The sequence below is a fragment of the Protopterus annectens genome, chromosome 2.part1 (assembly GCF_019279795.1).
Source record: "Protopterus annectens isolate FY-2018-M chromosome 2.part1, PAN1.0, whole genome shotgun sequence".
Taxonomy (NCBI): Eukaryota; Metazoa; Chordata; order Ceratodontiformes; family Protopteridae; genus Protopterus; species Protopterus annectens.
In genome coordinates this window covers 70902352-70929926 of record NC_056729.1, presented here as the reverse complement: position 1 = coordinate 70929926, position 27575 = coordinate 70902352, and the positions used below count along the sequence as shown (strand labels likewise).

Below are 27575 nucleotides of genomic sequence, written 5' to 3'. Positions count from 1 at the left end.
AATCACGGGGCTGGAGGGCAGGTAACCAGGACTGCAACAGTGAATACACTTGAACATCTACATTTATGGTTAGTGTACACAAATGTACTATGTCCTTCGTGTTTCACTGTTGCAGTCATTACACTTGGGTTGATTCCCAAAGCTGAGGAAGGGTGGAGGCAGTCAGGAAGCAATATGATGCTTGGTGAAGGTGTGTACAGAGCTCCGGGTTGCAGCTTCCAGGATGTCCCTGGTAGGGACTCCCCTGAGAAATGCTGTAGAGGTTGATGTAGCCCTAGTGGAATGTGTTCTGATCCCCTGTGTGGTAGGTTTCCCATGGCGTTTGTAGCAGAAATGGATGCAGTGTGCTATCCATTTAGAAATGGTTTGCTTTGAAATGGTCCTGTCCTCTGCCCCTGTAGCAAAGCTGACTAGCAGCTGGTCAGAATTTCTGAAAGGTTTAGTCCTGTCCAGATAGAACTTAAGCTGCAATGCACTTCCAGGGAGTGTAGGATCCTTTCCCCCTTATTCTGAGGAATAGGGAAAAAGGGTGGCAAATGAATGGATTGGTTTAAAACCACACTAGAAACCACCTTGGGCATAAAAGATGGGTTGGTCCTGATGAAAGCCCTGTCTGCATGGAAGATAATGAAGGGTTCCACAGCCATAAGGGCCTGCAATTCAGACACTCTTCTTGCTGAAGTGATGGCTAGAAGTAAAGCTGTTTTCCAGGAGAGGAATTTTAACTCTGCTGTAGCAGCAGGTTCAAATGGTGGAAGCTTGAGCTTCTCCAATACAAAGTTAAGGTCCCAGGCTGGAGTGGGAGCTCCCCTGGGGGGGTCTTAAATTTTTGGCTCCTCTCAGGAACTGTTTGAACAGAGGATGAGAGAAGAGGGGTGGGCTCAGTATTATAATAAGCTGAGATGGCAGAGGCATGAATCTTAATTGAAGAGAAGGATAGGCCTTTGTGGAGCATTTGTGTTAAGTACTTTAGTATATGAGGTACGCTGGGCACAGCTGTGTCCATTCTCTGAGACTGGCTCCAAAAACAGTATCATTTCCACTTTTCTAAATAGGATTTTCTAGTACTAGGCCTACTTGCCTCAAGGATGACATCTAGCACCTGTTTACTGAGGGTTGCTGGTGATGAATTTAGGGGATGAGCCAGGCTGCTAGGTTCCGGGTTTGTAGCTGAGGATGCAAAATCTGGCCCGCCTGCTGGGACAGCAGGGAAGGGGTCTGAGGTAGGTGCCATGGTGGCACTACTGTCAGACTGTGCAAAAGTGGGTACCAGTGCTGGCGTGGCCAGTCTGGTGCAATCAGGATTGTCCTTGGCCTGTCCTGTTTGATCTTTAGTAGAACCTTCGAGAGGAGGGCAGAGGGGGAAAGGCATAGATTGAGAGGTTTTCCCATGTAAAGAACAGGGCATCCACTTTCCATGCTTGGCTGTGGGGATTCCTGGTGCAATATTTGCTCAATTGATAGGTCTGCAGGGAAACAAACAGGTCCACCTCTGGTGCCCCTCACCTGTGGATCAGAAGCTTGAATGATTTGGGATTCAGTTTCCACTCGTGTGGGTCCATTAGATTTCTGCTCAAGTCGTCTGCCAGTGAATTTAGTTTGCCTGGCAAGAACTGAGCTTGCAGGTGCACTTGATTGCTCAAGGCTGTATTCCACAGAGCCATGGCTAACCTGCAGAGTAGGTAGGAATGGGTTCCTCCCCTGCTTGTTTATGTACCACATAACTGTGGTGTTGTCTGTCTTTATCAAAAGATGTCCTGGAAGAATAAGGCATTTGAAGGCTGTCAGAGCATTCTGTACAGCTAACATTTCTTTTTGATTGATATGCAGGTGCATTTGCTTTGGGCTCCATTTGCCTTGAATGCATTGTCCTGCAATGTGAGCCCCTCATGCATAGTCTAATGTATCTGTTGTTAGGGTCTGGGCAGCAGGGGGTTGAGTAAAAGGGAGTCCCTTGTTGTGGTAGCAGGCCTCTGCCCACCAAAGGTACTCTGTCCTTAGACAAGGAATGGTAGGAATCATTGATTCCAGGTCCTGAGAATGTTGACACCAGAGACATTTTTAAGTACCATTGAAGTTTCCTCATATGCAGTCTTGCATATGGAATTAGTAGAATGCAAGAGGCCATGAACCCTAGGACTTGCAGTACTATTCTTGCAGATAGCTGGGTTTGGGTGGCTAGTAGATTGAAGTAGTTTGTCAAATAAATTTGTTTTTCTGGAGTGAGGAATGCCATCTGAGAGGTTGTGTTCAAGCTTGTTCCCAGGAATACAATCTTTTGGCTGGGTACCAGATGTGATTTCTTTTCGTTGCTGGTATACCCCAGGGAAGTTAGAAGTCTCTTTACAAATGTCAGGTGCTGGAGTAGCAATTCCTGACTGTCCACCTGAATCAGGCAATCGTCCAAGTATGAGTAAATTTGAATTTTTCTCTGCCTGCAATATGCAATGGCTGGAGCTAGGCATTTTGTGAATACCCTGGGCATGGTAGATAAGCCAAAGGAAAGTGCAGAGAACTAATAGTGCATAGAGCCTGCTCTGAAACGTAGATATTTCATGCATGATTCCCTTATAGGTTCATACTAAGCTATCTGCCCTAGGGCATTTATAAGCCTAGCCAGAGTGTGTTTGGCTTTTGTCACCTATTTAAATGAGTTTTACTATGCCCTTTTTCGAGGTTAGTTTACTGTGCCTCTGTCTAACAGTGACACAGAAGTGATCCCCAGGATAAACCTACTATCTCCCATCCACTCGTTAAGATTCCTCTTGAAGACAGTTAGTGAGGGACTCTGCCTAACTTGGACTGGGATTCTATTCCAGAGTGAAGGGAGCCTCTGGGTTATGAATCTGTCCCTCCAGCATGTCCTATTTATTTCTGTGCTGAGGTTCAAGTCCCTCGAGCGCGTAGCTCGAAGGGATTTGGAGTTTCTGAGGTGAAGCATGGCTATTAATTCCGGGTTGGACATGGCTTTATACGTCAGGCACATATCGCCTCTAAGTAGGTGGTATGCAACTGAGTAGAGTTGGAGTTTCTTTAACCGAGCAGCATATGGCATCAGTTTGAGCCCCTTGATCCTCTTGGTGAGGTACTTTTGGGGTCTTTCTAGTTGCTGCAGGTGTCAGGTAAGGTACATCCTGAATGGGGCATTGTACTCAATTATGGGCCTGATGAGGGATGAGTAAAGAGGCACAATGACCTCCCCTGATCTAGATGTGAATCCCTTCATGATAAGGTGGGCTATATAGAAGGTTTTTCTAACCACTTTGGCCACGTGGTTGTCAAATGAGAGATTGCTATCAACTTGGGTCCCCAGGTCCCTAATTACTTCTTCTGTACGTAATGGATTGCCACCTATGTGGTAATTTGTGGGCACTTTGTTTTTGCCAAAGGGGATGACTATACACTTTTTGGCATTTAGCTTGAGGCCATGGCTCTGGCACCAGTTATCTATCTCTATGAGACCCTTTTGGAGGATGCTTGTGTCAGCTGGAGAGTTGATTATGGTGCCCAGTTTGCAGTCATCTGCGAACTTGGTCAGCCATAGTCCTCCCGTGTTGGCCTGTACATCTGGAAAATATATACTGAACAAGAGAAGTCCCAGGACTGAGCCTTGTGGGACGCCGCTTGTAACTGGTTTGGAGTCTGACATGGCTCCAGCAATTCTGACCATGTGGGTTCTGTCCTTGTGCCAGTTTGCAACCCATCTTATGACATAGGGGTTTATATTTAAGCTGGAGAGCTTATCAATGATGCCCGAGTGGGGTATTGTATCGAAGGCTTTTACGAGGTCCAGGTAGGCTGTGTGGACCACCTTTCCCTCATCAATGGTCTTGGTGACTGTTTCAAAGAAATCGACCAGGTTTAAGTGGCAGGATCTGCCCTTGACAAAGCCAAATTGGGTAGGATCCAGTGTCTGTAGCTCCCCAATATCTTTATTTATGAGTTCCATGATGATCCTCTCCATAGCTTTGCAGACCAAGCTAGTCAGGCTTATAGGGCGATAGTTTCCACGTTGAGGCACCACCTTTGTGGAGAGGGACCACTATTGCTGTACGCCATTCTTTAGGTACATATCCTGTAATAAGGCTGAGATTGAACAGTAGCTTTATGTTGGGGTTCAGCTCTTCTTGGAGTTCATGTAGGACGCAGCCCGGGACTCCGTCTGGTCCCATTGATGCTGTGTTTTTTTGCTTTGGAGAGGGCGGCTCTTACCTGAGCATCTGAGATGTCAGGGGGGCAGCACTCTGCTGGGATAGATATTTGCTCTTTTGGGGGGGGGGGGTTTGCACTGAACCTGTCAGCCAGGATGTTGGCAATGTCTGAGTTCAGTGTATTTTTTGTCATTTTGGACTAACTCTGAGCATATCTGGGAGTTACCACCCAGGTTCCTAACATAACTAAAGAAAGCCTTGTGATTATCTTTAGTGTCCTGTACAATTTTTCTCTCGAAGCTGGCCTTAGATGATTTTATGAGGGACTGTAGTTTTTTGCTAATACTGATCAGAGATGCCTTCCCTTTTAGGGATTTTGCTCTATCATGTAGTGGCTTCCTCCTTCTATTGTATAGTTTATTTAAGGCAGGGGTCCACCAGACAGGACGCCTGCCCTTGGGGGATTGGGTCTTGGTTTTATTTGGGATTGCATGATCCATGCCTTCCTGAAGGTGTCCACAGAATGCATTTATAAAGGATTCTGCAGTTTGGGCTGTATTTTCCACTGGCTCGGGGGATTTGAAGGATTCCAGTTCAGTTTTGAGGAGTGTGAAGTTTGCTTTAGAGAAGTTTTTCACTGTGTTTTTTTGGGCTGGGGGTGGGATCGGGATGTGGATGTCCAGTGAGATTAATTTATGGTCCGATCTTACCAGTGAGGGGTATACCTCTGGTGTGGAGCACAGAGTCCCCATGTTGGTGATGATCAGGTCCAGTATGTTTTCCCCTCTTGTGGGAGTGGTGACAAGTTGTTCCACAGCATTTGAGTTTATAAATTCTAGGAACCTTTGGGCTAGGGTGTTGGGGCTTGAGTAATGCTCCCAGTCTATGTTTGGGTAGTTGAAGTCACCCAATATAATGGTGTTTGGAGAGACCTTCATATTTTCCAGTGTTCTCAGGAAAGCTGAGTGGGGTTCCTGAGTTTGGGAGGGTGGTCTGTAGCAGGTTATAAACTGAAAGGCAGTTTTACCCACTGTTAGTTGTACATGGATGGTCTCCGATGCTTCATGCTGTGCCACCAACCTGGAGGTGTGGGTATCTTTGATGAATATGGATACTCCACCTCCTTTTGTGGTTCTGTCCGAGTTTTGGGGCCGAAAAGTATGGTATGAGGTATAACCTGGTAGTGCTGGGGTGCTCTCGGAAGCCTTGAACGAGGTTTTTGTTACTGCACAGATATCGATGTTCTCCATGCTGAGTAGAGTTTTGAGTGCGTGTATCTTGAGGTTTAGACTTCTGGCGTTGAGTAGCATTACCCTTAGTTTCTTTTTCCTTGTGATATCTATGGAGGTGGGTTTGTCTTCTGAGCCTTGCCTAAAAAAGGCACTATGGTGAATCAGGGATGTGCAGATAAGCTTCTTTTAAGTCTATGGTGGCTAGCTAGGAGTCCTTGGCTAGCATAGGAAGCTGCTGTTGGAGAGTAAGCATTTTGAATCTTGGAACCACCAGGAAGGTGTTAAGAATCAACAGACGGGCGCCAAGAGTTTTCTTTTCCAGGTATGAGAAACAGTCTGGAGTAAAAACCAGTTTTTTACATAGTTTCATAGTTTCATAGTTTAGTAGTAGGCTATCTGCCCTGAGGCATTTGCAAGCCTAGCCCTAGAGATGTGGCTTTTGCCACCCCATGTAGTGGTACTAAGGTGTATAGAATAAATTTAGAATACTGTGCCTTTGTCTAGTAGTGACACATTGAAGACCCCCTTACTTATTAAAATTAGTTTACTGTGCCTCTGTTAAGTGACAATACAGGGGTGACCCCCGGAGTAAACCTACGATCTCCCATCCACTCGTCAAGATTTCTCTTGAAGAGAGTTAGTGAGGGGCTCTACCTAACATGGACTGGGATTTTGGTCCAGAGTATGGGAAGCCTCTGAGTTATGAATCTGTCCCTCCAGCATGTTCTATTCATGTTTGTCCTGAGGTTTAAATCTTTGGCTCTCGTGGTTCTTATGGATTTTGATTTTTTGAGGTGGAGCATGTCCATCAATTCCTGGTTGGACATGGCCTTGTATGTCAGGCACAGATCACCTCTGAGCAGGCGGTATGCTACTGAATAGAGATGGAGTTTCTTTAGCCTGGCTGCATATGACATATGTTGGAAACCCTTAATCCTCTTGGTGAGGTACTTCTGGGGTCTATCCAGCTGTTGTAAGTGCCGGGTGAGGTACATACCAAATGGGGCATTGTACTCAATCATGGGCCTGATAAGGGAGGAGTACAGGGGCACGATGACCTCCTTTGATCTGGATGTGAACCCCTTCATGATAAGGTGGGCAAGGTAGAAAGTCTTTCTAACCACTTTGGCAACGTGGGTGTCAAATGAGAGGTCACTATCAACTTGGGTCCCCAGGTCTCTGATTACTTTTTCGTAACTCAGCGGGTTACTGTCTATGTGATAATTTGTGGGTATTTTGTTTTTCCCAAAGGGGATGACTATACATTTCTTGGCATTCAGTTTAAGGCCGTGATTCCGGCACCAGTTGTCCATTTCGGTGAGGCCTTTCTGTAGGATGTATGTGTCAGCTGGTGTATCGACTATGGCGCCTAGTTTGCAGTCATCTGCGAACTTTGTCAGCCACAACCCTCCCATGTTTGCTTTCACATCTGAGAAGTAAATGCCGAACAAGAGGGGCCCCAGGACAGAGCCCTGTGGGACACCACTTGTGACTGGCTTTGAATCTGACATGGCTCCCGCAATCTTGACTTTATGAGTTCTGTTCTTTAGCCAGTTTGCAACCCATCTTGTGACATATGGATTTACTTTTAAGCTGTTTAGCTTTTCTATGATCCCCAAGTGGGGTATTGTGTCGAAGGCTTTAGCTAAGTCCAGGTAGGCTGTATGGACTGCCTTGCCCTCATCAATGCCTCTAGTGACTGTTTCGAAAAAGTCAACTAGGTTCAAAAGGCAGGATCTGCCTTTTACAAAGCCAAACTGGGTGGGATCAAGTGTCTGTAGGTCCCCAATGTCGTTGTTTATGAGTTCCATAATAATTCTTTCCATAGCTTTGCAAACCAGGCTGGTCAAGCTTATGGGGCGGTAGTTCCCAGGGTCTGTAGTGGAGCCTCCCTTGTGGAGTGGTACCACTGTTGCTGTAAGCCAGTGTTCAGGTACAAATCCTGTAGTAAGGCTAAGGTTAAATAACATTTTTATATGCGGGTTTAGCTCCTCTTGGAGTTCACGTGTCATGCAGCCGAGGATACCATCAGGTCCCATAGATGCTGTGTTTTTTGCTTTGTTGAGGGCGGTTCTCACATGGACATCAGAGATGACAGGGAGGTTACATTCAGCTGGGATGAGTATTTCTTCTTTTGGAGGTGAGGGAGGGGAGAAATTTGCACTGAACCTGTCTGCCAGAATGTTGGCAATATCTGTGGGTTCGGTAAATTTTTTGTCATTGTGTACTAACTCTGAGCATATCTGAGTGTTTCTGCCCAGGTTTCTAACATAACTGAAGAATGCCTTGTGGTTATCTTTAGTGTCCTTGGCGATTTTTCTCTCAAAGTTGGCCTTGAATATTTTTATGAGAGAACATAGCTTTCTACTAGTGCTGATCAGAGATGCCTTCCCTTTATGGGATTTTGCTCTGTCTTGCAGTAGCTTCCTTCTTTTGTTATACAATTTGTTTATGGCTGGGGTCCACCAGACAGGACGCTTTCCTTTGGTGGAGAGGGTCTTGGTTTTATTTGGGATTGCACGATCCATGCATTCTTGGAGATGTCCGTAGAAAGCATTTGTGTAGGATTCAGCATTGTGGGATGTGGTTTCCATTGGCCCTGAGGGCTTAAATGATACCATCTCAGTCTTGAGAAGTGTAAAGTCGGCTTTTGAGAAGTTTCTCACTGTAGTCTCTTGTGCTGCGGGTGGAGGTGGTAAATGTATATCCAGGGTGATTAGTTTGTGGTCAGATCTCACCAGTGAGGGCAATACTTCCGGTGTGGAGCATTTTGTCCCCATGTTTGTGATGATCAGGTCTAGTATATTATCCCCCCTTGTGGGAGAGGTGACTAGCTGTTCCATTGCATTTGAGTTTATGAATTCCAGGAACCTTTGGGCTAGGGTGTTAGGGCTAGAATAGTGCACCCAGTCTATGTTAGGGTAGTTGAAGTCTCCCAATATGATGGTATTTGGTGAGACATTCATATCTTCCAATGTCTTCAAGAAGGCTGAGTGGGGTTCTTGAGATTGGGAGGGTGGTCTGTAACATGCAACCAGTTGTATTGCAGTTTTGCCTATGGTTAGCTGCACCTGGATGGTCTCCGATGCTTCATTAGTTGCCACTAACCTAGAGGTGTGGGTATCCTTGATGAATATGGACATCCCCCTCCCTTTGTGGTTCGGCCCGGGTTTTGGGGCCGAAAAGCATGATACGAGGTAAAGCCTGGTAGCGCTGGGGTGCTCTCAGGAGCCTTGAACCAGCTAGTTTTCCTCCTAAGGGTGCAAGTACTTGAGCAAAGCTTGGAAGAATTAAGGATAAGTCATTGTGAATTTTTACAATAGGGTGATGGCTTACTACTCCCTGTTTTTGAGGTGGGAGCACTCCATTGTTTAGATCTGTGCATACCCTGAGACTGTAGTCTTGGTGGTCTGCTGCCCCTGGGTTTGGACTGAGAAGGTCTGGGAGGGAGTGGAAAAGACCAGTTTTTAGAAGGCCAATGCCTATTGAATCTAGGTGGCTGTACCTGTAGGAAATCTTTAAGAGCTTGCATAGATTTAGCTTCTTCCTCCACCTTTTTGAGGACGACTTCTGCTTTAGTGCCAAACAGACCCTCTTGGTTTAATGGCGCATCTAGTAATTTTGCTTTGACATGGTCTGGCAAGATTTGTTCCTTAAGCCAAGCATGCCTTCTAAGAACAGACCCAGTGACAGCAGCTCTGCAAGATGTTTCTAAGGCATCAAAACCACATTGCAAAGTATGTTTTCCAACTTGGTTAGCAGAATGCATTAACTCTTGTAAATCTTTATGTTCTGCACAATCAGAAATCAACATAATTTTCTGTTTAATTAGCTCCATAATCTGTTGCTGATACTTTAACATATGAAACTGGCAATTTAAAGCCCTGATGGCAAGAGTAGCAGAGGTGTATACCTTCTTACCCCATCTGTCTAAAGCCCTAGAATCCCTTTCCGAAGGGGTAGGGTTTTTGGCTGTAGTAGCCTTAATGCCTTTAGGTCCCTGGGAAATGATCTCTGGATCCACAGCAGGATTCTTAAAGAGGAATTTGTGGGAGTCAGGTACTCTGTAGTACCTGTCAGGTTTGCTGGGAGATGGAGGCAAAGTATCAGGGGTAAGGCTGGATTCCATAAAGACATCACCTACAATTTCCAGAACAGGGGGGGTAGCTAGAGGCCTGTGCTGAGGCAAGTTTAAAAATTCCCTGAGTCTCTTTTTGGACTCTGGGTAATGCTAACACTCCCAGCGGAAATGCTCTCTAAGGGTATGCAGGGTTTCACCAAAAGAAATATCCTCTGGTGGGGAAGCAGAGGGAATGGAATCCTCTGCATCAGAATCCTCATAGGTAGATAAAGGTATGTCCTGGTAATCTGAAAGATCAGAGTCATTGAACTCATGATCTGAAGGTTCAGAAGGAAAATCAGTTCTAGGTCTTTTAGAGGGGTTAGGCTGGCTTCCCCTAATTAAAGTAATAAGGTCTTCAGCCATTCTAAGCATTTGTTTCTGTGGCATGGGGGCCTAAAATGCGCTTTAGTCATCGGGTTCCTAGGCGTAGTGCGAACTCTGAGCCTGAGAAATTCCGTATTTTTGGTTTGAAACAAAGTCGTTGGTTTAATATGAACATCAGAAGGCCTGAATATACCCTCAGAAGCCAGTGCCTGCACAGCAGCTCCGGACCCATCCAAGGTAGAGACATCTGCAGGTTCCATAGTCGAAGAAGCATCTTGCGGCATACTGGACTCCGAATGGGTCTCAGTGGAGGCCTGTAAATCTGTAGAAGCGGGTATCAGGGGCTGCGAAAGTGCCTGAGTACCGGCGGACTGGCGACTAGCTTATCGGAAGTGTCGTCTGTAGTTTTGGACCTATGCGGTCTGTCTCTGTCTTTATCCTTATGTTTTTTCAGAAAATCGGTAGTCGGATGGCTTATCAAAATAATTTCAGAATAGAGAGAATGACAGCAAAAGAATTTTGCGACAAAAATAGCCTGATGACAAATAGTTTGGGCGTTGAACAAGGCACAAAACTGACAGCGAGTAATGTCGTGGCCTGGGCCTAAATAGGTGACGCATTAAGAATGAAAATCTCTGTGAGGTATTTGCTTCCCACAGGCAAGACAAGTTTTAATTTTTTCTGACATCGGTTAGAGCAAGAAAAAAGGATCTCCAACGGGGTACTTATCTTTTAGAAGACTTCAGATCTGAAACTTGAAAAACAAAAATTTCAGGAGGCGGCAGACCGGGACATGTGAACTGCTTCTGCTTCGGACTCTGCTCAGCAAGAAAAGCTCATGTAATGGTATCGGCTGCATGTTTTATACCCCTGACAACCTGACGTCATGGAAGAAGCTACAGCATCCAACACAGAAATCCCAAGACTCTGGTATTCGGACCGACTAAGGGCTACCTGCAGGCAGATAACCCAAGTGTGATGACTGCAACAGTGGAACACGAAGAACATCAACACATCCTCAAAACAGCATCTTAGTCACAACAGGAAGAAAATGTAGTATTTAGTTTCCAGAACTCATACACACTAACTGAGACAGACAAAATGTTATTTGTTCCAGAAACCAGATACAAATAAAAATAAAATAAATAAAAAATCTGAAAATAAAGCTACCGTAATGAGCTGTTCAACAAGTAGACAGGTTATCGACAGAAAACAGCTGCATATACAACCAACAATCTTTTGTCTTACTGTGTACTCACAAGTTAGCTCCTTTGATTCACATAAACAGCTCTGGAGAAGGTTAACCAAAAAAACACAATTAAATGTGTGTAATCAGAAATTCCACAAGAATGAATCACATGTTCCTTACCTGTCACCAATGAAGTCCAGACTTCAAATGCTGAACAAACCACATCAAGTATAACAAATGCAGTTCAGCAGCTATTCTTTAACAAATCAACAGTATATTACTACTACTTTACCTTTTGCAATCCAATGTTTCCTTTAATCAGGGAAATGGTTATACCTTCTGGTGTTACATAATTACATATTTGATTTCCGTATGCTATATTTAGCTGTTTTCCACTCTGTGATTCTGAAGCAGCTTTACGTTGCTGCTGTTGTGAATCTAATTCTGTCTGTTGAAATGATTTAAGTGAGTCACTCTTTTTAGTAGGTTGTTTTGCTAGTTTCAGTAGAATAGTGCTGTCTGAGGTTTCATTAGTAGGGTCTTTAAAATGGTGCTGAGCAGCTTTCATTTCTGATAAACATTTATCATCTGAACTGACAAGCCTAATGTCTGTAAGGTTTACATAGGTCTCTGTGTGTGCATCACAGAACTCCTTCACTGACATCATCAGAATACGGCTACACTGATGTAAAGAAGACATTGATTTTTCAAAATCAAATGGGTGAACTGCAATGGACTTGATTCCTTTATTTTCTGCAGTATTAAGAGCCCTAAGGAGACTAGCTTTCAATATTTCTTCTTTTACTCCTGCATCCTTCCATTTTGGAATAATTACAAAGATGATGCATTTAAAAGTTAGTTGACCTCCTGGAATAATATGTAAGCTGCCTATTTTTATGTCCTCTTTCTGTTTCCACTCCTTTACTATGTCTTGGAACTGAGGACCACCAGCATCAGTCATCATCTTTAAAAGTCTTTTGGAGATTTCTAAAGGCTCTTCCACTGGCAGTAATACTGCATCCGTGTCCTGGTGAAACACATTATGTTTTATAACTGATATTTTAAACTTCTTGTGTAAAAAGAATTTGGTTAAAAATTCTTCATTTTGGTCAACAGGTGAACCAGCTGTTTTATCATCACCACCTTCAGTATGAATAACACATTGATAAGTTGTTTCAAGGCTTTTAAGAAGAGGTCTGTTTTTTTCAATGAACTGAACTGCCCCAGGTTTTTTAAGTTCTTCCTTGTGGTATACAACCTGACCTATAACAGCTGTTAAGATTTTTTTTGTCTCTGAGGCAGTTAACGAGTTTACATCAACATGTAAACTAAACAAATCCTCTTCCTCTTCAAATTCAATTTTTGCATTTGGAAACATGGACTGAAGATCTACAAATCTGCGCAAGCATTCTGATACTCCTGCTGACTCTAATGGGAAAACAATTTTAGTCATGCAGTGCTTTTCAAGATAATCGGCAAGCATCTTCTTTGCTTCCGTTGTAATATCTATATAACCAGCAAGTGCTACTTTATCAACTCTCCCCTCATCTGAAGGTGAAATAAAATGGTGCAGAAGCTTCTCCCCTTGGATGATGTTGTATTCACTGTTCTTTAGTAAAAGGGAATTTTTAATTTCAGCCAGAAACCTATTTAAATCTTTAACAATATTTTGAGTGAAAAAGTCCTTGGGAATTGTTACTTCAGTGTTAAAAAGTACTGCATTAAGTGTCTTTTCAGCTTTTAAAAGGTGCTCTTCTGATACAGCATACAACTTAATTTGATTTTTACTACAAGAGTAAGTCGCATTAATGCCAGATTTTAGGAAAATATTTCTTACAAAATCTTCCTTTTCTACTTTTGTCAAAAATTCATGACAGTACAATGTTGTATGCCATATTTTGCTTTCTATCTGGCTTGCAATTCTGAGAAGCTTCAGCTGAACTGCATTCACATCACTTGGTAAACCTGTTATTTCTATTTTACTCTCTACATCAGTATCAAAGTTCAGCTGCACTTCTGGATGTTCACTTTCAATATTATGCTGTTTCAGAATCTGAAGACAGTGCTCATTTTTTAAAAGGCATGCATCTGTAATTTTGTTGCTTGAAGGTTCTTTGTCAGTCTCACGGAGTTTCATTTGTAGAACATGGACTTCTTCCTTCTCTTCCTCGGATGTGAAAGTCATTAACTGTACTTCATCAAAGTAAAGATGAATTTTTAAATCTTCTCCCTTTATGGTGTGTGAAACAGACATCACTCTCAATACATCTAGACAACAGAAAACACTTGTTAGCAAATTAAGTATGATCTATCAAATATTATAATGATAAGCACGAGAAGAAACTAATTCAAAGAAGCAAACTATATGCTGTGCTAACCTGCCACTTAAGGCTATATTAAATTCACAAATTAGCAAAAAAGGTGCCAAGATTAAACTATTAAGAACTGCAGTGTTTCCTGAAACCCAGATGATCTACTATGCATACCTGAAATAACACCAAAGAGAATTAAGCACCAACACTGAGTAAAGAGTTCTGTGTTTATGTTAACCAGATTGTACTTAAAATTAGTTCTGTGCAAGCATTAACTTTAATACTGAAATGAAAGCTAATATTTTGACTAACATACATTGGCGCCTCAGTGAGTGCCAGCTTCTTCTTAAATTCCCTTATCCAGCAATAAAAATGACAATGGAAAAAGAAGACAGGGATGGTAGCTCAATGATGGACAAAAATAAACACAGAAGTAGGATATAAGCCAACAAAAGCTGAAAATTAAAGAAAGAAGGTGGAAAACTTTGCACGCAGTCCAACTGCTGAATAACAGCTTTAAGAACTTCTAAAGAGAAGAAAGCTAAAAAATGATGGGGTGATAACAGCATCCTGCTTGCACAGAAACAAACAGTAGGAAGCCAGCTGTCATCTGAGACAGAATTACTGAGCTCCAAAACAAGGGCACACTGTACTTCATTCTCAAAATAAGCTTACCATAACAGTAGATATTGTAATACATCACTGTTCCAATAGCTTAAGCTATTCAGGTTATATCCTGCCAAATATATGACCAACTCACCATCTTATCAGTGCTAAAGGACACCTTTCAAATGCTCTGTCAGGAGCTGGAGCAGAGCTCCATTTCAAAAGCAGTTAGGACACCAGAAGCTTCAGAGCCTTTTTGAATGAAGGCAATATCCCTGAAAGAACAAAGATGCAAAGAAATGTAAAACACCCTGGCAATACAAACAAATAGGGTGACGGAAGAGAGGGGACAACAACTGCAACAGTGATTATTAGAATATCTAATGTGTTGACAAGTTTATTTACAGAGCTGCACAATGTTTAACATTGTATCACTCCTGCAATGGCCTAAGCTATTCTGGTAGATATACCACAGCTTAGAAACCAAAAATAGAAGAGGAAGTAAGTTAAGAACGCAGATGCCCCAGAAGAATGCTCCCAGCAAAACCTGTTCTGGACCTAGAAAAGGAATCTAATTTATATTGCTTTGTGAAAGTATGTACAGAGGACCAAGTTACTGCCCACAGAAAATTTCCAGAGTCCACCCCTTTCTAGAAAGCCAAAGAAGAAGCCAAAACCCTGGAAGAGGAATGGGCCCTAATCTTGTTTGGAAGTGGTTTGTTATGGTCAGAATAGCAAAAAAAAAATTGCATGGGGACAACTATCTAGAAACAGTCTTCTTTGACACTGGTTGTCCTTTTCTTTTACCTTTGTAGGAAATGAGCAGCAGACTGGCTTTCCTGAAGGATTCAGTTTTATCTAGGGGATATCTGAGCTGCCTGTGGACATTCAGAGTATAAATAATTCATTCTTCCTTGTTTAAAGGTTCTAGAAAAAAGACAGGGAAATTAATAGACTAGCTCAATGTAAATTTTGAAATCACTTTAAGAACTAATCCTTCTTTTATGTCTAAAGAAATCTTGTCCTTGTGGAAGATGAGGTAAGGTTGACTTGGTATAACAGCCTGTAAATCTGATAATCTTCTGGCAGAAGTCAAAGAAATGAGTAAAACAGTTTTCCATGTTAACATCCTCAATTCACCCTGATGAGCTTGTTCAAATGGAAAAACAGTAAGACACTCACAAGCACAAAGTTCAGATCCTAAGGACTAGCCATCTGTATTCTACATGGAAAGATATGTAAACCCCCTTTGAAAAACTGCTTGATTTGAAAAGAGGAAGAAAGGGGAATCCAAGGGAAGACAAGAAGAAATGGCCAACAGATGAATGCTTTTTTTTAAACACGAAACATCTTTATTAAATTGTCACTTATGACACAGGCAATCATACATTTATATAAATGAAAACATATTGACATAATCTTAGTTGCACGGGTTACACCTCACAAACAGTACTGACATAATTTTAGTTGTAAACATTATACATCACTTATAATCTATCCAATCACTGTCAGTCAAACATTACATAGCTCATTCAAATCCTGCCATCTTTTAAACCTTATTCCTCCCCTGTATGTATTGTTCCTATAATTCCCATTTTTTTATGTAACTTGTTCGTACCCTTTTCCAACTATCCCAATTCCAGTTGTTTTACCTCTGTTACTATATTCACTAATTCTAGTACAGATGGTTTAGAATTTGATTTCCATTTATGAGTAATTGCTTTTTTTGGCTGCCACCACAATTAGACTCAGCAAGGCCTTACTATGTCTAGGCAATTCCAATTCCATATCATAGATCAGAAAAATTACTTCCTCAGATACACCAATTTGCTCAGCCAGTATCTCTAATACAGCACTCTGCAAGGAATCTTTAAAGTCTGCCAATTTATTACACTCCCAGAAAATATGTTCCCAATTACCTCTTTCTTTGCCATCACACCTCCAACATTTGCTCTCTACCTGAGGAAACGTTCTCTGGAGTCTACTTGGGATATAAAAATACCCATGTAAATACTTTCAAACAGAAATCAAATCCTCTACATTTTATTACATATTTGGGAGACACGCATATATCTCTCAATTGTTTCTTTGCAAATTGCTTATCCAATCTATCTTCCCCATCCTTTCAAACCTCCTCTGATTGATTCTTATAGTTATCATGCAATATTTTAAACGCTCTACTAATTATTCCTTTTTTTAACAGCAGCTTCTGATCTAGATTCTAAGAAAAACTCTACCAGTGCTAGTCTTTCACTTAGGACCCTCCCTCCTCCATTTCGCTCTACTTGTCTATACTCTAATATCAATCCTTGATAGGGAAGGCAATCTCTAACCTGCAGCCCAAATAACTTCTTGGCATCTTCTCATTTTATTACCTTTCTAGTTATTTGCTCCCAATACCTAGGTTTATTTGCCATTTTTCTCCCAAAAACTCCAGCCTCCTCTTACCTATTGTCTGTATCCCTAATTGCAGTTATCCCTATCAGCAGAATCTCCTGTCTCCATTCCCATGTTGACTGAATACTTTCTGCTACTTTATGAATATAATATTCTGTATGATTATTTTCTCCTTAAATATCTGCATCCAAAATCCCAGTCTCTCCTTGTTTCTTGAGCTTTTCCATTTCATCCTCATCCCTTTCCACTTTGAATTATAGGTTTCTGCTTGTGCTATGTACAGGAGCCTTAACTATGTAACTCTGCAATACCCTTTAAAATGGGGAATCCCAATCCGCCTTGTTCTATTGGAAGAATCTGCTTATCTTACTTGACTCTTGCTGCCTTCCCCTCCTAAATAAAATCCTTCGGCTCTTTATTAATGGCTATCCACAACTTCTCTGGCTGATAAAAATATGCCTGACCTGAGCATAAGACTAAAGTGATTAAACATTTTAATTGCTTGTATCTTGCTATCCACAGCCATATAACAGAGCTTCCAAATTTCTCAGGTTCTGTATTATCCTTTGTTTAATCTCTTCCCACATATCCTTAGCTGCCACACTGGAATCATTTTTGATCCATACTCCTAAGTACTTAATTTTATCATGCCCCCATAAATATGGATATTGTTGAACAAATTTGTGTGTGGGCACATAATTTACAGCTATTGCCCTTGTTTTAGATTCATTAATTTTGTAGCCTAAAAAGATCTGAAACTATCTTAGAATGTTCCACAACACTAAAACATCCTTTTTCTGGTTTTATCAGGTAAAAATAACATCATCTGCAAATACAGCCATATTTTCCTGTCTACCATACCAGTTATATCCTTGAATTTCTGAGTCCCTTAATTTCTTTGCCAATGGTTCTAACTATAATGCAAATAACAAAAGGGAAGGAGGACAAACCTGCCTACCTGCTCAAATAGAAATTATCAGAGAGGACCCAACCCACTTTAATTTTCACCTCCGATCCCTCATATATCCTCCTAATAAACCTTATAATTTTATCAGGGAATGCAAATGCTTACATTGTGCTGCTAATAAAGCCTCAGCTTACTCTGTCAAATGCTTTCTCTGCATCAAGACTCACCACCAAAAGTGGTATTGCCTTACATTCTGTTTCCCTCTGGATCATATATGTTCTGTTAATGAAGTTTGCCTCGCCTCCACAAAACCACACTGATCATATCTATCAATTTTGGCATAACCTTTGCCATTCTTTGAGACATGGCAGACATAAATACTTTATAATCATGGTTAAAGATTGCAATGGGCCTGTATGAAGTTGGATCTGATGGGTCTTTACCCTCTTTGGGTATTACAGCCACCACAGCTTTCTTCCAGGATATTGGTACTTCTCCTCCTCTTAAAATACTGTTAAACAAAACCTTCCAGATCTTTGTCAGTTTTTTCCCTCCTAACTTCCAAACTTCTGCAGGAATACCATCTATTCTTGGGGACTTTCCTGTAGATTGGCTATACATCACCATTTTTACTTAATCTCCTCCTGGGGACTTTCCTGTAGATTGGCTATACATTACCATTTTTACCTAATCTCCTCCTATCCTAAATGTTAGTAACTGAACTTCATCTACCTCTAACCTTGGCATATTTAATTCTTCCATAAACATTTCCATTTGTACCTTTTCTTGATTTCCATATTTCTCTGCCTTATACAGACTTTCACAGAATTTCCTAAATATTTCTAGTACCTTTACAGGATATATTTTTATCTTCCTTGTTATAGGCTCCCTAAGCTTGACGACAGCCATTTCTAATTTCTGTTGCCTGAGTTGTTGCACTAACATTTTTGTGCTCTAGATTTCTTATAAAAAAAAACATATGCTTAACAGCATTTTGTCTAAATGCATGCATATTATTGAGGTAATTCCTTATCTTCTGTTTACCATTCTGCAGTTGCTCCTTTTCTTGTTCTGTGAGATCCCCCTCTTCTGCAATACTTTAACATTTGTCATTCCCGCTAAATAATTCTTGTTACTTCTTAGCCATATCTCTCTTTCTTTTATTTCCACCCTATTTTTAAACTTCACTTTAATTTTATCCCACTCCCTAGCTATATTTTCAGAAGAAATTTCTATCTTCTCTAATAATGCCTGAATACCTTCCACTGCCCATTCCTTAAATTCCTCTCTTTTCAACAGATAGGTAGAGGTGGAAAAGCATCAATGTCTCATTTTTATTTCACTACCCTGTGTTTTTATTTTAATTATTATTGGGTGCATGATCTGAAACAGTCACTGGGTGCGTATTAAGAATTTCAGTTAAATGCACATGTTCCTATGAAATGTAAATTCTATATAGCCTGGGAAATAATATGTAAATTCACTCCAAACTCCTAGTACTGAAGTCACATCTTCCATGCCAAATATTTTCATAAATTTATTCACAGATCTACCCGTCATTGCTATATTTTCCCAGACACATCTTCAATGCTGCAAATCAAATTCCAGTCCCCATGTATAAGTAATATTCCTTGCTGAAAGCTATTTCTCCCAGAATTGTCTTAAGCTCCATTATAGCAGTTTTAGGTGGAATATAAAAACATGCCCGTGTAATCTTCCTCCCTTGCCAGTAGCCCCTTAAAATTACTAATCGACCATTATTACCTTTTTACCCTCTTCTATCGCTATTGGAGCTCCTCTTGCAATTAATACAAGTAATCCTGATTTCTACTGTCCAGGTACTCTGCTGAATAAATGTCCAAAAAACCTTTCTTTATCAAATTCATATGCTCAGTTCTTTCCAAGCGTTTCTTCTGTAGCATTTCTCCTGTAGCATAGCTATTTGTACTCTACATTTTTTATAAAGTTTGCTACTGTTTCATTTTTGTATTTATCTGTGAGACCACTGATGTTTAAAGACGGTACAGAAACCATCATTGTGTTAAATAGTTATTATTCCCACCTTTTATGTGTAACAGCTTTTTTGTTAAGTGTCTAGTTCCAGCTTTTGTGTTACATGTATACACTGTTTGCAGGTTGATATTTTATACGGTTGTTTCTTGTCATATCCATTTGAGTCTATGTCAGGTCTTACAAAACTTTTTCTTTTAAAGCTCTCAAACAAAAAAACAAACATAGCCCCAATACCCCCTAAAACCTATTAACTTAATAATAATGCCCAAAACTATGTACATTTTCAATTACTGAAGTTTAACCCTCCTAAAAAGGAATAAGTGTTCCAAACTGACAGCCACACTTACAGACTTGGGTTAACCTAAAAGGAAGGTTTATCCATGCTAAGATGCATGGTACAGCCTGTGCTTCTATTAAGTGCTTTCTGGTTATGTCACATCTTTATAGCTCCCCCAGAATGGAAAAACACTTGAACGCTTTCAGAAAATATTGCCTCTTAGCCATTGTTCCTTATCAGATTGTCTCCATGGAGACATGAGGACCAGATACAGAGTTTTTTTAAAACAGAAACTTCTTTATTAAACCATCACTTACTACATAGCCAATCATATATTCATATAAATGAAAACAAACCACACTAACACAATCCTAGTTGCAAGCATTTTACATCACAAACCATACTGACACACACCCAGTTGCAAACATTACATATCACTTATAATCTACCCAATCTGTTCACTCAAATATTACATAGGTTATTTAAGTCCTGCTGCCTTTTAAACCTCATTCCTCCCTTGTACATATTGTACCAATTCCCATTTTTTCCTGTGTAGTTTTCTCCTACCCCTTTCTAAAGATCTTAATTCTAGTTATTTTCTCTCTGTTACTATATTCACTACTTCTAGTATAGTTAGTTTAGATTTTGATTTCCATTTTCTCGTAACTGCTTTTTTGGCAGCCACCATTATTAGACCCAGCAAGGCCTTACCATGCTTAAGCAATTTCAATTCTGTACCATAGCTCAGAAAAATCATCTCCCTCATCAAACCAATCTGCCCACAAAGCATCTCTGATAGTGCATCCTGCAGGGAATCCTTAAAGTCTGCAAATTAACCACACTCCAAGAAAATATGCTCCCAATTACCTCTTTCCTCCCATTTGCTGTCTGCCTGAGGGAAAATTCTCTGGAGTCTACTTGGGGTATAAGAAATATCTATGCAAACATTTCCAGGCAAAAATCCTAAATCTTCTAGATTTTGCTGCATATTTGGGAGACATTCATATATCCTCCCATTGTTTCTTTGTGAACTGCTTTTCCATTCTCTCTTTCCAATCCTTTCTAGCCTCCTCTAATTGATTCTTATAGTTATCATGCAATATTTTATATACTCTACTAATTATTCCTTTTATATGGCAGCTTCTGTTCTAGATTCTAAGAAAAACTCTAACAGTGCTGGTCATTCATTTAGAACCCCCCTATTACATTCTCTCTGCCTATACTCTGATATCAACACCCGATAGGGAAGGCAATCTCTAACCTGCAGTCCAAATAAATTCTTGGTATCCACCCATTCTATCATCTTTGCCTCTTTAGTTATTTGCTTCCAGTACCTTGGTTCCTTTGCCAGTTTTCTCCAATAAATTCCAGCCACTCTTGCCTACTGTCTGTATCCCTAATTGCAGTCATCTCTATCGGCAGAATTTCCTTTCTCCAATCCCATGCTGACTTAGTTCTTATTATTATTTCGCTTAAAGGCCTGCATCCAAAATCCCAGTCTCTCCTTGCTTCTTGAGCTTCCACCCCATTTTTATCATCATCCCTTTCCACTTTGAAATATAGTTGTCTGCTTGTGCTATATATAGGAGTTTTAACTGTGTTGCTCTGAAATACCCCTTCAAATTAGGTAAACTCAATCCACCCTGTTCTATTGGAAGAATCAGTTTATCTCACTTGACTCTTGCCGTCTTCCCCTCACAAAGTCCTTCAGCTCTTTATTAATTGCTGTCCACAACTTCTCCTCTGGTTGATAAAAATATGCCTGACTTGTGTACAACACTAAAGGGACTAAAATATTTAACTGCCTGTATCTTATTATCCATATCCATATAACAAAACTTCCATGTTCTCAGTTTTTGTATTATCTTTTTAGTCTCTTCCCACATATCCTTAGCTGCCACACTAGAATCATTTTTAATCCATACTCCTAAATACTTCATTTTATCATGTCCCCATAAATATGGATATTCCTGAACCAATTTGTGTGGGTACTTACCTGTGTCTTAGTTTCATTAATTTTTCATCCCGAAAAGATCTGAAACTGTCTCAAAATTTTCACAACACTGTAATGTCTCTTTCTGGTTTTATCAGGTATAACATAATATCTGCAAATAAAGTCATATTTTCTTGACTACCATACAAATTATATCCTTAAATTTCTAAGTCCCTTTCTTTCTTTGTCAGTGGTTCTACATATAATGCACATAATAAATGGGAAAGAAGACATCCCTGCCTGGTTCCTCTGCTCAGAAATACCAGAGAGGACCCCAACCACTTTAATTTTTAATCCAGTCTTTCATATATCCTCCTAATCAGACATATATTTTTTCAGGAAATGCAACTGCTTCCACTGTCCTTCTCAAAAGGTCCCAGTGGTCCAGACACAGAGTTGCTACTAAAGGCATACATTTATTTGCTAGAAAAACAGCTTTATATGTATTCAATGTTAGTTTTCATTTACTTGCTTTCTCTTAAAACATGTTACTAGATCAAGCTAAGGGGCTTAACCCAGTCATTCCCCTATGCAAGAATGAGAAAAAGTACATCAATTTTTCTTTTGTCATGTTCTTTTGACCAGACTTTTCTTACCTTTTTACACCACAGTGCCTACGTTCCTTAAAACTGAACAAGAAGAAAGAGAGAAAAAAGGAAAGAAAGAAAGACAGGAGCACCTGTTTACATTAATATCCTCATTACATGCAAAAATAACTGAGAAAACTTTACTTTATAGCATGCAAAGAAAATCATGCACTACAAAAATATTACAAATTATTGTACATTATATTATTATATTGTACAAATATTACAATTATTAAAAAAAGTTTTTCCTTACAGATATCTTATAGGTTCATAGGTTGATACTAGGCTATCTGCCCTAGGGCATTTACAAGCCTAGCCGGAGTGTGTTTGGCTTTCGCCACCCTTCTTAGATTAGTTGACTGTGCCTCTGTATAGTAGGTCACAGAAGATAGCCCATTTAAGGTTAGTTTACCGTGCCTCTGTCTAGCAGTGGCACAGAAGAGATCCCAGGGGTACATTTACGATCTCCCATCCAAACGTCAAGATTCTTCTTGAAGAGGGTCATTGAGGGGCTTTGTCTGACATGGATTGGGATTTTGTTCCAGAGTGAGGGGAGCCTCTGGGATATGAATCTGTCCCTCCAGCATGTTCTATTTATTTCTGTGTGAGGTTTAAGTCACTGGAGCGTGTAGTTCTCATTGATTTGGATTTCTTGAGGTGGAGCATGTCCATTAATTCTGGGTTGGATATGGCTTTATACGTCAAGCACAGATCGCCTCTGAGTAGGTGGTAAGCAACTGAGTAGAGCTGGAGGTTCTTTAGCCTAACTGCGTAGGGCATTTGTTTGAGTCCCTTGATCCTCTTGGTGAGGTACTTTTGGGGACTTTCTAGTTGTAGCAGGTGTCGGGTAAGGTACATCCCAAACGGGGCACTGTATTCAATTATGGGCCTGATGAATGATGAGTAGAGGGGCACAATGACCTCTCTTGATCTAGATGTGAACCCCTTCGTGATAAGGTGGGCTATATAGAATGTCTTTCTAACCACTTTGGCAATGTGATTGTCAAAGGAGAGATTGCAATCTACTTGGGTCCCCAAATCCCTAATTACATCTTCCGTACTTAATGGATTACCACCTATGTGGTAATTTGTGGGCACTTTGTTTTTCCCAAAGGGGATGACTATGCATTTTTTGGCATTTAGCTTTAGGCCATGGCTCTGGCACCAGTTATCCATCTCTGTGAGACCTTTTTGGAGGATGTTTGTGTCAGCCGGCGAGTCGATTATGGCCCCCAGTTTGCAGTCATCTGCAAACTTTGTCAGCCATAGTCCTTCTGTGTTAGCCTGTACCTCAGAGAAATATATACTGAACAAGAGAGGTCCCAGGACTGAGCCTTGTGGGATGCCACTTGTAACTGGTTTAGAGCCTGACAGGGCACCTGCAATTCTGACCATGTGGGTTCTATCTCTAAGCCAGTTTGCAACCCATCTTGTGACATAGGGGTTGATATTTAAGCTGGTGAGCTTATTTATGATGCCCAAGTGGGGTATTGTGTCGAAGGCTTTTGCAAGGTCAAGGTAGGCTGTGTGGACTACCTTCTCTTTGTCTATGGCCTTGGTGACTGTTTCAAAGAAATTGATCAGGTTCAAGAGGCAAGATCTGCCCTTAACAAAGCCGAATTGGGTAGGATCCAGTGTTTGGAGGTTCCCAGTGTCTTTGTTTATGAGTTCCATGATGATATACTCCATAGCTTTGCAGACCATTATAGGGCGATAGTTTCCGGGGTCCGTTGTGGCACCAACTTTATGGAGTGGGACCACTGTTGCAGTATGCCATTCTTTGGGTACATATCCTGTTGTAAGGCTGAGACTGAACAGTGATTTTAAGTGAGGGTTCAGTTCTTCTTGGAGCTCATGTAAAACGCAGCCCGGGACACCGTCCAGTCCCATTGATGCTGTGTTTTTTGCTTTGGAGAGGGCAGCTCTCACCTGTGCATCTGTGATGTCAGGGAGGCTACACTCTGTTAGGATAGTAATTTGCTCATTTTGGGGGGGAGGGGGTCGAGAAGTTTGCACTGAACCTGTCTGGCAGGATGTTGGCAATGTTTGTGGGTTCAGTGTATTTTTTGTCATTTTGCACTAACTCAGAGCATATCTGGGAGTTTCCACCCAGGTTTCTGACATAACTAAAGAAAGCCTTGTGATTATCTTTAGCGTCTTGTGCAATATTTCTTTCGAAGCTAGCCTTAGATGATTTTATGAGGGATCGCAGTTTCTTGCTAGTACTGATCAGAGTTGCCTTCCCTTTCAGGGATTTTGCTCTATCATGTAGTAGCTTCCTCCTTCTGTTGTACAGCTTATTTATGGCTGGGGTCCACCAGACAGGTCTCCAGCCTTTGGAGGAGTGTGTCTTGGTTTTATTTGGGATAGCATGATCCATGCATTCCTGTAGGTATCCACAGAATGCGTTTGTAAAGGATTATGCGGTTTGGGCCGTATTTTCCACTGGCCCTGGGGCTTTGAATAATTCCACCTCAGTTTTGAGAAGTGGGAAGTTTGCTTTTGAGAAGTTTTTGACCGTGGTTTCCTTTGCTGGAGGTGGGGATGGGATATGGATGTCCATAGTGATTAGTTTATGGTCAGATCTTACCAATGAGGAGTATACCTCTGGTATGGAACATAGAGTCCCCATGTTGGTGATGATCAGGTCCAATATGGTTTCCCCTCTTGTGGGAGTGGTGACCAGTTGTTCCATAGCATTTGAGTTTATAAATTCTAGGAACCGTTGGGCTAGGGTGTTGGGGCTTGAGTAGTGCTCCCAGTCTATGTTTGGGTAGTTAAAGTCACCCAATATAATGGTGTTTGGAGAGACCTTCATATTCTCCAGTGTCTTCAGGAAAGCCGAGTGGGGTTCCTGAGTTTGGGAGGGTGGTCTATAGCAGGCTACAAACTGGAAGGTGGTTTTGCCCACTGTTAGTTGCACATGGACGGTCTCAGATGCTTCGTGCAGTGCCACTAGCCTGGAGGTATGGGCATCTTTGATGAATATGGATACTCCCCCTCCTCTTGTGGTTCGATCCGAGTTTTGGGGCCGAAAAGCATGGTATGAGGTATAGCCTGGTAGTACTGGGGTGCTCTCGGGAGCCTTGAACCAGGTTTCTGTTACTGCACAGATATCGATATTCTCCATACTGAGGAGAGCCTCGAGTGCGTGCATCTTGAGGTTTAGACTTCTGGCGTTGAGCATCATTACCCTTAGTTTCTTTTTCCTTGTGTTGTCTAAGGAGGTGTGTTTGTCTTTTGAGCCTTGCCTAAAAAAGGCATTATGGGGGTGGCAAGAGCCTTGGCCAGTATTTGAAAACCCAGGAGTGACAGGTGCAAGTCATCCCTAGCGAAGCAATGTGGCTTGTCAAGCATGTCATCCTAGGCTGACAGACACTGGATCCCCTTTGAGTGACACCAATACTTTACCCAGTTGTTGAAATTGATCATTTTGTCTTTATACTGTGGCATCATTCTTGGTGAGGGTAAGATGCTACTCAAGGTCAGGGTCATACCTGCCTGGGCCACATGATCAGAGAGCTCCTCTATATCTCTTTTCATGTAATCCAGGGAGGTACGTCTCAGGTCATTCACACCAGCATGGACAATGACGGAGTCATATTTGTACTTGCTTTGGAGTGACCTGAGTGCTTGTGTTATGTGGCGGATCCTGGCACCCGACAGGCAGCTTACAGTGACCTTCTCCTTGTTCAGCCTGGTGAGAGGGACGTCAGTGTGTCTGACAATAGAGTCAGCTATTACAAGTGTATTAGGTGTGTTGTTTAGCCTTAAGGGCTGTGACTGTGTGGCAAACTGACTTTGTGAACTATGTGATACGTGGGTATTGTTGTGGGGTAGCAGTTGCTTGGATTTCTGCTTTGGAGGTCTATGTTGCTTGGGCAGATTTTTATTTAGAGCCTCCGAGTATGTTTTTGTGTGTTTATGTGTTTGGTTTGCTGTTGCGATAGGTCTATGTGAGAATGGATTTGTGGTGTGTGTGATTACCTTCTCCACCAGACTGACCGTGCCAGTACTATGCTGAGAGAGCTCAGCCTCCAGTTTGGCTATATAGTTGCATCTCTCAAATATATTTGAGCTTGTTGGGAAGAGGAGAGGGTGGTCTGTGTACATAAGGCAGTTGTAACATTGCCTCAAGATTCCCATATTCACCAGCTGGACTGGAGAGTAAACCTGACACTGACTTTTGGACATGCCAGAATAGTATAAGGAATTACTTTTTGACTTGATCAAAAAGGACCAATAGGGAGCCAAGCACTTAAAGGGAGTATAAGAGGGTGTAGTGCTTTAGTTTATTAGTGCTTACTTATAAGACACTTATCCTAGCTACTGCTGGGTTTTTGAAGGAAAATAGAGTGCTTACTTTGAAATTTGGAACAGTTCTAAGGGAAAAAGTGAAGAGCAGACTTTGTGGAGCCGGGAATAGTTTAAACCTGATTAAGCGGTGCTGCCCGATGCTGCACTATGCGCAAAAACGCACAAAAGAGGGTTTTAAGACAGGGGGATCAAGGAGTTTGGAATTGACCCAAAATGGCCACTAGAACTACAGTTTCTAGGCAGTAACCACTCCCACAGGGGCAGGCAGGCTTTTCAGTGTTTACCACTGCCACTGATGAACACAGAGACTTCCCTTTAGCCCAAGCAAGCAATTGTCTCCAAGAAACTACAAACAGTTCAGAACAGCAAATCTGTAACTGAACTTTTTTTTTAAATTTCAGAAAGTGGGAAAAAAGCAAGATTTTTTTGTGTTTTTTTTTTTTTGTTTTATTTAAAGATAGCAGAGATATACAAGCAGGAATGGCCCTAGGTCGACTGGTGCCCTAGGCAAAAGAGCTCCACGGCACCGCCCACCACACTACCTGGTGCCCCCATCCTGGTCTACCTACACCACATAAATACTGGAAAAAGCGCCCCTGCTAGACCAGCACCCTAGGCGGCCGCCTAGTTGACCTATGCCTAAGGCCGGCTATGTACACAAGTAGCAACAAGTTAGAACAGTGCAATAAATGACCCCACACTTGAGTGCTAGGCCAGAGACAGGTAAAATGCAAGTTTTAAGAAAAAATGATTTTAAAATAAGTGCAACACAGGAAATGCAGTAAACAGGCTCTAGATGTGTTCTAAATACAGTTCCTAATACAGATATCAAGTTTAGCAAGCTGGAAAAAGCCAAAAAGTAGGCAGCAATGCAGAAATCTTAACAAATAATCTGAAGAAAAATACTTAAAATCTCAAAAGTGGCTCCTTTCTTCTCTCAGCGTTTTCTCCTCTTGGTGGGTGCTTCACCAACAGCCAACAAGTCTGAAAAGATGCCAAAACCACGAGGCAATCGGGTTTTAAGAGAGGGGGATCAAGGAGTTTGGAATTGACCCAAAATGGCCAATAAAACTACAGTTTCTAGGCAGTAACCACTCCCACAGGGGCAGGCAGGCTGTTCAGTGTTTACCACTGCCACTGATGAACA

General features: G+C 41.5%; 1 protein-coding gene across 1 annotated transcript in view; it reads right to left on the bottom strand.

Annotated features, from left to right (window-relative positions):
• LOC122794820 (protein mono-ADP-ribosyltransferase PARP14-like) overlaps positions 1 to 27575 on the bottom strand; it is a 634563-nt gene that overhangs the window by 314151 nt on the left and 292837 nt on the right. Inside the window, exon 6 of the mRNA XM_044063425.1 lies at positions 11312 to 13287. Within this exon, the coding sequence (XP_043919360.1) occupies positions 11312 to 13287 (1976 nt within the window). The remainder of the gene's footprint in view (positions 1 to 11311; positions 13288 to 27575) is intronic.